This window comes from Pipistrellus hanaki (assembly GCF_964339955.1).
Source record: "Pipistrellus hanaki genome assembly, chromosome: 1".
Taxonomy (NCBI): domain Eukaryota; kingdom Metazoa; phylum Chordata; class Mammalia; order Chiroptera; family Vespertilionidae; genus Pipistrellus; species Pipistrellus hanaki.
Window position 1 is genome coordinate 129121517 of NC_140503.1, and position 12205 is coordinate 129133721.

At 38.1% G+C, this 12205-nt stretch overlaps 2 protein-coding genes across 4 annotated transcripts in view; one reads left to right on the forward strand and one right to left on the reverse strand.

Annotated features, from left to right (window-relative positions):
• TASOR2 (transcription activation suppressor family member 2) overlaps window positions 1-12205 on the forward strand; it is an 84321-nt gene that overhangs the window by 49035 nt on the left and 23081 nt on the right. For all 3 annotated transcript variants that reach the window (XM_084867708.1, XM_084867706.1, XM_084867707.1), the window contains 2 exons: window positions 2527-3240; window positions 7432-7674. In XM_084867708.1, coding sequence (XP_084723834.1) covers window positions 2527-3240; window positions 7432-7674 — 957 coding nt within the window. The remainder of the gene's footprint in view (window positions 1-2526; window positions 3241-7431; window positions 7675-12205) is intronic.
• The window catches only part of ANKRD16 (ankyrin repeat domain 16), a 181345-nt gene that overhangs the window by 42487 nt on the left and 126653 nt on the right, over window positions 1-12205 (reverse strand). The gene's annotated exons all lie outside the window — the stretch shown is intronic.

A 12205-nucleotide genomic window follows, 5' to 3' on the forward strand; every position in this document is an offset into this window, starting at 1 on the left:
AAATATTATTATTTCAAAGATGAGGAAACTGAGACTTAAGCTTGCCTATGGTCAAACAACTAACTACCTGCCTTCTAATTTTTATTACATACTGCCTCCTCCTTCTGTCAGAGCTCTGACTTCATTTTATTATGAAATAAATAGGCGCCGAAACTGGTTTGGCTCAGTGGTAGAGCGTCGGACTGCGGACTGAAAAGTCCCAGGTTCAATTTCGGGCAAGGGCATGTACATTGGTTACAGGCACATCCCCGGTAGGGGGAGTGCAAGAGGCAGCTGGTCGATGCTTCTCTCTCATCGACGTTTCTAGCTCTTTATTTCTCTCCCTTCCTCTCTGTAAAAAATCAATAAAATATATATATATTTTTTTAAGTGAAATAAGCTGAAACCGGTTTGGCTCAGTGGTAGAGCATCGGTCTGCGGACTGAAAGGTCCCGGGTTCGATTCCGGTCAAGGGCATGTACATTGGTTGCGGGCACATCCCCGGTAGGGGGTGTGCAAGAGGCAGCTGGTCGATGTTTCTCTCTCATCGACGTTTCTAGCTCTCTATCTCTCTCCCTTCCTCTTCTCTGTAAAATATCAATAAAATATATATATATTTTTAAAAGTGAAATAAATAGGAAATATTAGTGCCTATACCATTCAGTGTTGAACAGCACAGGATTTGTTTAAATAAATTTTGCAGTGTTTTGTTGTAGTGTACACCTCCTCCTCTAGTTCACTAAGACATTTTCTATGAATGGCCATTTTCTATCAGGATCCCAGGTTATGGTTATCTGTTTTAAATGATAGATACTTTGCTTAGCAGATTTAAAATGTTGTTTTTCATAGATTTTATAATAGGCTATTACATGTCATTCTGGGTTCTGTCTTTCTTGAAATTAATTTTCAGGAAAAATACTACTTTAGTGTGAGTTGTTAGCAGTACATAGAAACCTTTTTTCTTCACTTGTTACTTTTTAGGTAATAAACTGCAAAGAAATGAATTTTTATTTATTTATTTATTTTTTTTTTAAATACGTTTTATTGATTTTGTACAGAGAGGAAGGGAGAGAGATAGAGAGTTAGAAACATCGATGAGAGAGAATCATCGATCAGCTGCCTCTTGCACACCCCCTACTGGGGATATGCCCGCAACCAAGGTACATGCCCTTGACCGGAATCGAACCGGGGACCCTTCAGTCCCCAAGCCAACGCTCTATCCATTGAGCCAAACCAGTTTTGTCAAGAAAGGAATTTTTAAAAAATATATTTTATTAAGTTTTTACAGAGAGGAAGAGAGAAAGATAGAGAGTTAGAAACATTGATGAGAGAGAAGCATCAATCAGCTGCCTCCTGCACACCTCCCACTGGGGATGTGCCCACAACCAAGGAGCATGCTCTGTACTGGAATCGAACTTGGGACCTTTCGGTCCAAGCCAAATGGGTTAGGGGAAGAAAGGAATTTTTAATATCTACCCACATTTTTTTGTTTATTTTTATTTATCTTTTTATTCTTTTTCCTAATACCTCATTTAGCTAAGGAGAGAAAGTGAAACACAAACTAGTTGGTTTAATTACTTAATTAAAAAAAAATTTTTTTGCTTGATAGACAAGGTGATGGAATTTCGGGTTTACTTAAGGATTTTACTTTTTTCATTTCACTTGGTTAGCATTGTAACTTAAGTGAATTTGAACAACCTGGACTGAGTAGCTCAGTTGGCTAGAAAGTCGTCCCAATATACCAAGGTTCTGAGTTCAATCCCCACTCAGGGCACATAAAGACTTAACCAATGAATGCATAATTAAGTGAAACAACAACTCAGTGTTTCTTTCTCTCTAAAAATCAATACATTTTTAAAAATTTCAAGTAAATTATAAGGTAGAGATAAAATAAGACATTTAAAAGCAGAAAATGTTCGTCCTAAACGGTTTGACTCAGTGGATAGAGCGTTGGCCTGCAGACTAAAAGGTCCTAAGTTTGATCCTGGTCAAGGGCATGTACTTGGTTGTGGGCACATCCCCAGTAGGAAGTTTGCAGGAAGCAGCTTACCAATGATTCTCTCTCATCATTGATATTTCTATCTCTCTCCCTCTCCCTACCTCTCTAAAATAAATAAAAATATATTTTTTATAAAAATGAGCAGAAAATGTTCATTGAAAAGTAGAAATACAAACCTGCCAACTCATTGCCACTGCTGTTGCTTTGATGGAACATTAAGCGCATGCTGGCTTCTCATCAGATAAGATGGAGCTAGAGGCAGGTCAGCCTTCCTCATTCTAACCTGGTGATTGCATTTAAGTGATTCTTTTCTAGTTCTTATTCCAAATCCACTCTCTTGTGTGATTATATATATATATATATATATATATATATATATATATTTTCATTAAATGTACCCAGAGTCTTCTAATTTCCATTTAGATTTCTATTTGGAGCACTTTGTAATATTTAACCATCCCATAATTTCATAAGCATTTTTTTCTGAATGTTTTTATAAAATAAAGACTAAAAATTTTAGGTTTTTAATGTATATCCATATATTTTAGGACTGAAAGACTTGAAAGTTGAAGATGACATCTCATTGAAGGTGATACCTATTTTACCTGCCCTTAATTGTGCACTGCTAGAAGCAAGGAAATCATGTACTGAAGAAGGAATCTGTCTAAATACATTAGTAAAGCATAATTTCCAAGAATTGTACAAGATGGAGAGAAATCCATTGACAACTTCTTCTCAGGATGGAGTGAAAGAGACTGCACTCTTTGGCAAAATGTCCAATGATTTTGACTTGGTTCCTCCAGCTGAAAAGTGCCCTGTACAGTCTTTAACTCAGCTGAAGTCTTATTTTTCAGATCCTAATGGGTACATTTTGGAAGTGTCTACAGTGTTAGATTTATTGGCAGAGTGTCCACAGTCTCCTTGTATTTCAGATGGAATTTGTGATGCTGGATTTTCTCTAGTTATGACTCCAGATCCTGAATTTCTTGACTCAGAGGCAGAAGTAAGAAGAGAAACTGAAACAAAAAAGAATGCTGAAGAAATGTTTAAAGCTAGGAAGAAAAATATAGTTCCATTAAATCCAGCCACTCTGAGAGTGCAGCCAAAGAGGAAGGCCAGCATGCCACCTGTGGTGCAGAGTAAAAGAGTAAACTTGTGCTGTCCCTTCCCCAAAAGAACTCCTACTAGAGCAAATAGGAGCTCCACCCCTCCAACAACTCTCAAGTTAGTTAAAGGACAGTTTCCTCAGAAAAGAAAAAGAGGTAAGCACAATTTATAGAGATTAATTAGTGAGTTAGTAATAACTTGTATTCTAGCACTTTTCCTGTGGACTGTAGCTGTACAGTATCAGAAGTTTTTTAGAAATGCCAACATTTCTCTCTAGGTGATTTGTCAGCATGCTTAAGTTTGAGAAGCATTGAGGTAGACTATAGATTAAAAACAAGAAATAGGAAACAGCCAAAACCGGCTGCACTCTACCTAGTTTGGCTCAGTGAATAGAGCGTCAGCCTGCAGACTGAAGGGTCCCGGGTTCGATTTCTGTTATGTGCCTTGGTTGCAGGCACATCCCAAGTGGGTAGTGTGCAAGAGGCAGCTGATTGATGTTTCTCTCTCATCGATGTTTCTAATTTTCTATCCCTCTCCCTTCCTCTCTGTAAAAAATCAATAATATATATATATTTTTAAAGCAATAGGAAACACTGTAAGATATCTCCTCAAAAGCCCAACCCACTAAAAGCTGCATTTCACTCTAAAACTGCTCAAGCTGTGAGTTATTTATGTACCATTTTAGAAAGATCATTATCCAGTGTCTTAGTTATCCTTGGACAAATCAAAGTAGATGAAGAGAATCTTCTAAAATCATACCTTTAACCCAGGGGTCCTCAAACTTTTTAAAGTGGGGGCCAGATCACGGTCCCTCAGAGAGCTGGAGGGCTGGACTATATGAACTACTAATTCCTACTGTAACACCTCGGCTGCGCTCACTGCCCAAAAAACCTGGCGGGCCGGATCAGACTCCTCTGCGGGCTGCATGTGGCCCGCGGGCCGTAGTTTGAAGACCCCTGCAACCTGTGGGTAGCTCAGTTGTTAAGAGTGTCACCAATAGGTCAAGATTTGGGGTTCAGTACTCGGTCAGGGCACATATAAAGATCAACCAATGAATGTATCAATAAGTGGAACAATCGATCTCTCTAACTCTCTCCCTCTCCAATAAATTTAAAGAATTTAAATCAGACATACCAACAAAAACTTATAACCAGTAGCTTATCCTACCTAATAAAAGAGTAATATGCAGATCCCCATGTGGTTAAAGATTCTGTCTCCATGTGGACACAAGATAGCCATCACAAGATGGCCAGCAGGGGAGGGAAGTTGGAAGGGACCAGGCCTGCAAGGGAGGGCAGTTGGGGGCGATCAAGCCTGCAGGGAAGGGCAATTGGGAGGGACCCAGGCCTGCAGGCAAGGGCAATTGGGAGGGACCCAGGCCTGCAGGCGAGAGCAGTTGGGAGAACCAGGCCTGCAGGGGAGGCCAGTTAGGAGCAAACAAGTTGGTAGGGGAACAGTTAGGCATCAAGCAGGCTGGCAGGGGAGTGGTTAAGGGATGATCAGACTGGCAGGCAGAAGCAGTTAGGGGCAATCAGGAAGGCAGGCAGGTGAGCAGTTGGGAGCTAGCAGTCCTGGATTGTGAGAGGGGTCCCAGATTGGAGATGGTGCAGGCTGGGCTGAGGGACACATCTCCCTTGTGCACGAATTTCATGCACCGGGCCTCTAGTATATGTATAAATGGGTGGGGGAAATACCTAGAACCTTTAAAATTAAACCAGTTTGGGGTAGAATTTCTAATCTTTTATGTGTGTCAGTTTAAAAACAGTCACCTGGATCCTGCCATAGATCTGTTGAAACAGAATGTCTAGTGGCCTGTATTGAAACAGTTCCACAAGTGGCTTTGTTGCACGCGCCCCCCCCCCTGAAAATTGAGTAATAATCAGAATAGAGAGCCATTTAGTCTGTAATTAAATGTGCTTTAGTGAACATAGCACAACAAACAACACAATTTTGCCTCAAAGTCATCTCAGATTATAGGTAGTGTATTTTGTTGAAAAGTAGGGAACTATAGGGGTCAGCAAAGTGTAAAGAAATGACGCCTTCAGCAGTTGTCTCTGGCTACAGCACACTTTGTTTGCAGAGAGATGTGGTTGTGAATGAGAACATAATGAGCTTTAAAGCTGAAAATATGTACTGTCTGGCCCTTCACACAAAAAAGGTGTGCCAACTTGTCTTTCGTATTTTGATTCTAGAAATTTTGGGGGTTAGAGAAGAAACATCAGGGATGTGCAGAGCCCCAAGATTATGTTTTCTGTTTCTCAGATGTTTTAAATTTCATCCACTATAAGAAATGTGTTTTATTTTGTAGTCAGTACACAAATTCACACATGACACTGGAAATAAAATTTCAAAAGACGTTGACCCTATGTGTAATACATTCTGATATTTTCTCTTCCACTCTGTTTCGTTTAAGAAAGAATTCTGGTTGCAATCCATTAACTTTATTTTATAATCCATCAATGGATTATTGCATGCAGTTTGAGAAACATGGCATTGAATGACACTAATAAGCAGAAAACACCTTGTTCATGTTTCAGTTTTTCCTCTCAGGATTGTGAGAGATCTCCCTTTCTGTTTGTGCAGTTGTTTAAAACTTTCCCCTTTGTCTTGGTCATCTTATCTTATTTTCTTTCTCTTCTTAATTTACACTTAACTGTTTTCCTTCTTGATGTATTTATATTCCTTAATGCTAAAAAATGTATAATGGAATGATAGGTCTTATTCCTTTAAAAAAAAATGCTGCTTTATTAAGTGTAATAGTTTACTAGGGAGGGAAATAATTGGATCCAAGAACATGTACAATATTAAGAGATTCTAAAGCTTTCCTAAAACCCCGAAAAATAAATTCGTCTGTTCTCTACATTTCACCAGCAGTCATCCCAATTTCTTAAACTGTATAGTATCATGTTTCTGTTCTCAATTAGAAATATTGTTTTCTAAAATTACATTTCTATAATGTAATTTTAAAATTTTGCCGATATTTATGTGTGATTATTTTATATAATGCCTTTGGAACTAAATTTGTTTTGCTGGGAAACAACTGAAATTATATAAAGCAAATGGGTAAAACATAATAAGTGCTCAAAGGGGGCACTTACTATACTTTTTTTAATTCTTAAATTTAAACTCTTTTGTGTTATATAAGCAGATAGTTGCTAGTTTTGTTTTCCTGTTGTTCCTCTGTCTCTACCTATTTCCTTCCTTCTATGTGAGAAGCAAAGCTGAGCATTTTATAAAAGAGATGAGCAGTTAAAATAGATTTGTAGGAAATTAAATCAGGTGGACACTTTGTCCAGTGTGCTTTTTTCTGTCTGGTCTTTAAAAAATGATTTTTAGCCGAAACCAGTTTGACTCAGTGGATAGAGCGTCGGCCTGCGGACTGAAGGGTTCGGGTTCGATTCTGGCCAAGGGCATGTACCTTGGTTGTGGGCACATCCCCAGTAAGGGGTGTGCAAGAGGCAGCTGATCGATGATTCTCTCTCATCGATGTTTCTAACTCTCTGTCCCTCTCTCTTCCTCTCTGTAAAAAAATCAATAAAATGTTTTTTTAAATGATTTTTAGGGGTAGTATTAAGACTTAGATATTTACGAGTAGTAAAGTGAAATATATACAATAAGATGGCTCTTTATGAATATATAATCTCTTTTATGTTTTAACCGTATCACCTCTTAGGGGCTGTGTTGCTTTTGTGTACAATGAGTTATCTAATTCCCAGTGCTATGAACTAGTATATCTAGGCTTACCTTATGAAAGATCATGAAGATTTTTAGAAAAAATGAAAGTCATACCTTATTTTTATAAAGTTATTACTTTAACATTTTTCTTCCCCATCTAATAGGGATATAGACCAACACTTAGCAAGTTTATGGTGGAAAGAGGGTTGTCCCACAGCCCAGCCTGCACACTCTCCAATCTGGACATCCCTCTCACAATCCAGGACTGCTGGCTCCCAACTGCTCGCCTTTCTGCCTGCCTGCCTGATTGCCCCTAACCGCTTCTGCCTGCCGGCCCAATTGCCCCCAACTGCCCTCCCCTGCTGGCCTGATCATCCAAAACTACCCTCCCTTGTCAACCATCTTGTGGAAACCATTTTTGACCACATGGGGGCAGCCATCTTGTGCAAAGGCATGAGGGTCATTTTCCATATTATCTCTTTATTGTATAGGATGAGAACTTTTAACTCTTGCTTTTAAAATATATATTTTAATGAAATACCCAAAATTTTATTTCTCATTACTACATTTACACCCTAAAATAGAAACACAAATAAAAGGAAAAGCCATGCTGATAAATATTTGAGCCCCCCTTGCCCTTAAATTATGGTTTGGTTTTGTTTTTATATAAGGTGCTGAAGTGCTGACGGCACAGTTTGTACAGACGACCAAATTGGATAGGAAAACCCAAGAAGCTCTTATTTCTAAAGATGTTCCAGTTGCAATGACTGCTAAAAGGGCAAGGAAACAAGAGAAATCTCCAGTCAAAACTGTTCCGAGGGCTAAACCACCTGTGAAGAAATCTCCACAAAAACAGAGGGTAAATATAGTAAAAGGCAATCAGAATCTCAGAATCAGAAAGCAGCCACAGCCTGGTAAGAAATACTCTTCTTGTAAATTTAACTTCACATACTGAGTAATCACGGTTGCAAGATAGTGTGTTGAAATAATATAAGAACAGTTAAAAAAAAAAAATCTATCGACAATTCTTCCTACTGTATATTCTTTAATTCAAACACTAATAGGACCAAGTAACTTGATTTTCTATTGTATATCAGGAAATTTCAAAGGATTCAAGTATCACAAATTAAACCTACTTTCTAGTTTGCATAAATCCTGAACATAAACTGTCTACCAAAAGTTATAGCTTGCCTTTTTTTATGACTAAATACACAAGTAAGTAGTATCTAGCACTATTTTTATGAACTATAATTGGTTATAAAAAGTAAATCATAACTTTATTTGTCCCAGAGGAGTTGTAAAGAGTGTTCAAAATGGTTATCCAGAATTCTGTATTTGGTTTTAAAAGGCATTGTTTATTTTAAAAGAAGTTTTACTTTCCTAATTTTGCTAAATGGATACTGAGGCTTCGTTATATGTACGAATAGCTGACTGCTTTAGTTCTGTGTTTTGAACTGCTAAGCATACCCTTTTTACTTGGAAGTTCCATTTTCTCTGTAGATTTTACTTCTGAAACTAAACACACACCAGCTCTTCCCCCAGGTCCACGTTCCTTCTTAACTTTCCTCTTTCTGTGTATAATGCAGTTCTTCCAGTCTGCAAAATCTATAAATTTTACTTTATCTCCAGTATGATGAGTCCTATTGTTTCTTTTTTCATTTGTTTTAACAAAGACTTCATTTTCTCAAACCTACATATATCTCTCAATTTTCTGTCTAATTTCCCTGATCTCCTTTCTCAATGTTTTCTTAGCTTTTTTAAAAAAAAACTTATTTGGTGGAATTTTAACGAAAGAAACTACAGCCGAAACCCGTTTGGCTCGGTGGATAGAGCGTCGGTCTGTAGACTGAAAGGTCCCAGGTTCAATTCCGGTCAAGGGCATGTAACTTGGTTGAGAGGACATCCCCAGGAGGGGGTGTGCAGGAGGCAACTGATTGATGTTTCTCTCTCATCAATGTTTCTAACTCTCTATCCCTCTCTCTTCCTCTCTGTGAAAAATCAATAAAATGTATTTTTTTAAAAAAAAAAAAAAAAAGAAGAAAGAAACTACAGTTTTGTTGGGGTGATGGTATTATGAGTTGACTTTGGTTTTTCTTTTCTGAGTTTTTTTAAAATATTGTTGGATAACAATATTTTTTTAAAGCTCACCATATTGTACCCCCCCCCCTTTTTTTATTTTATTTCAGAGCGGCAGGAGAGAGAGATAGAACATCAATGAATTGTTGATCTGCTGCCTCCTGCATGCCCCCCTACTGGGGATCGAGCCCACAACCAGGGCATGTACCCTTGATTGGAATGGAACCCAGGACCCTTCAGTCCACAGGCCAACACTCTGTCCACTGAGCCAAACTGGCTAGGGCCCCACAGTATTTGCCATTTTGGCATCCATACCAAAAACTCTGCTGGTCTCTCAAGACAATTAATGTGTTCTTACTTTCCCTCGGGTTTATATTTATCTCCTGCTCTTTCCTAACATGTCCCTTTCCTGCCAGTGCCTCCCCACAGACATCTTTTCACTCCTGTGCCCTTCCCCTCCACCAGTCCAGGTTTCGTCCTGCTCTGATCTTCTGATCTTCTGATCTCTCACAAGTTTCTCTCATTTCCTTTTGGGTTTTTGAGAACATTATGGAATTAAATTTATCCTGCTGTTCAATCATTTGATATGGCTTGATCCTGTCTTTACAATTACTTTATAAATGAGAATAGATACCTGTATAATAACCATGTTCTTAGCCATGTCATTTGAATTTTGACTCTAAGGAAGTTGTAGACTAATTGATTAATGGGAAGAGGTATACAATTGAGTATTGACAGAAAAGTGAGTCCAGAAAATGAAAAGTTTTGAAAATGTGTATTCAAAAATAGGCTGATTTATATTGCAAATGTCTGTATATACTGTGCAGCCACATTTCAAGTTAAGATTTTGAGATTACCACCGCTTAAATAATCTCTTAATTCTCTTTTGTTTCTTAATAGCCTATACTAATCTGTTTCATTTTTTGTACTTGAAATATGAGTTTAAGAAGGCTCAATCATTTTGTACCTGAAACTAATAGTATTCTGTTCTTTCTAAAGTTTTCAACATAGTCTTTGGTAACGGAACTCTATATTTTTTATGTAATTACTTTGGCATTCTCTTGAATTTCTTAAGATAGATTATTAGATTATATTTCTAATGATTGAGAAACTAGCAACTCAGTAAATGACTTATGCTTATTTATTAACACAAACCCATTTGAACTCAATACAATATACTTTGTGTTCACCTTATCCATAGGTGATAAGAGCCATACTATTAACAAAGATAAAATGAAATAGTATCAATAAATACATTAGATCATAAAGTGAATTTCATATTTCCAAAACACCTGTGGGGCTAATGGGATGATTATAGTCTTTGAGTCACTTAAAAACTTGACAGTGGTTGATTAATCTTACCCTCCCCACCACTTTCACACATTTTTCTTCTATTTGATGAATTGATAGGCCAGAGTTTTATTTTTTTATCCTGTTTTTATTGATTGTTATTACTTTTATTATACAATATTATCCATGTAGGATATTCTTGGAATTGTACATTCTATTAACTGATATAACTCCATCCAGTCTTTCATTACAGCAGTGAATTTTCAGGTTGTGCAAAGACATAAAGTAATTTATATTCCAACACAACCATAATTTCTGGAATAATTTTACACTTTCCTATTATACAGCTGCATGTACTTACAGAGTCTCGGAACAAAGCCAATAAAATATGAAAGTATCCTCATTGTAATGGTTACTGTGTCGCTGGAGAAGGGTGTCAGCGATGGGTATCCTCCTAAGTTCTATAATCTAGGAGTCAGTCAGGGTGTCTCCCTCCTGGCTGCCTTGACCAAGTTCATTGTCACCAACACTGAGACCAGCACCAGTTTTTTAATGCAAATATCTAGTCATCAAGCTCCCGGTTCTGATCAGCTGGCCATATCCTCTAGCAGTGTTTCCCAAAGTGTGGTACACGTACCCCCAGGGGTACAGAGAGACTTCGGTGGGGGTACGCGTTGCACCGGAGTTTGGTGGGGATATGCACTGCACCGAGCTTAGCTGCGCCTAATTCTACATTCTCATTAGTAGGAGGGTACTCAGCGTTACGAAAATTATAGAAGGGGTACACATATTCAAAAGTTTGAGGAACACTGCGAGAGGAAGGGAATGTGGTACCATTTTTGCAGGCTTGGCTTTAAGTCAGGACTGGCCTGACTGGCTTTTTGGAAGGATACTCTCTCCCAATCAGGTGGCACCTCCTCCATAGCACTGATTAGATTCTGGGTGGACTTGCTGATTTCTCCTCCATCAGGAGGCATTCCACTCCCAGATCTGAAGAAAGCTGTGCTGGGTCCTTGGTGCCCATTCATTTCCACTGTGTAGCTGGCCTTCATGGAGCAACAAGTCTGGTTGTGAAGAATGAAATAGACCACAAAAATGTCAAGTCCACAGTCCCAAGCCCTCTGACCTCCAGTGCTGGGCAGGGGCATTGGGAGAACCAGAGACATACAGGAGGATTGTCTGACATTGGGGCAGAAACTCCGGGGCTTCTTTCTCCCAGGTGGAGTGCTTGCAGGAGTCATTGTTCCTGTGCTGGGACCTCCCCATCCCAGAGATGACTGGCAGCCATATCTGAGTTTCCATCAGCATGGCTCACACTCAAGTTTTCTTTTTAAATGTATCAGGGAGGTTAATAATTCATTCCAGACCTGCTACTATCAATTATAAAGGGGGCACAGTTAGCTTTTCTGTCTCTCTACCAACTTGCTACAGGGAATTGTTGCTTAGTGTTATGACTTTTGTCCTTCATGATGACCACATTTAAGAAAGCTGAATTTATGTCCTGACAATACAAGTAAACCACTTAAGAATGTCAGTTTTCCGATTAAAGACAAGTGATGAGTAGGTAGATTTGATTATCAGTAGATAGGAGGTTTGCTACTTTGCAGATAGAAAGGAAATGTTTCAGTGCTGAAATTAAAGTTTTAGAAGGTAATGAAATCAATTAGCTATTCTGAATACCCATGACTTTAAACATTTTTATTCATATCAGTGCATATTATAATTAAATATCAACATGGTTAAAATCATCTCTATTTTGAACGTAGGTGGATTCTCTAATCACTTATTAAAGGAAATAATTTAAGGAAGTATGTTATACTAAAATATACAATTCAAAAACTTAGAAGTTCTTATGTTTGCACTAGATTGTAAGCTCTCTGAGAGCAGAACTCTTGTTTTCTGCTTTTTGTATATTCCTTTAGCTGAGCAGGATGCCTTGTGTGTGGTTCAGTTACATGCATTTTTGAAGGGTGATTTCTTGTTAATATGCACATTCCTTAGGACTTCTTTCTTCCTCCGATAATTACATAATAATAGATATGAGAGTAGAAAGATACCTCTGTCTGTAAGATTTTAATA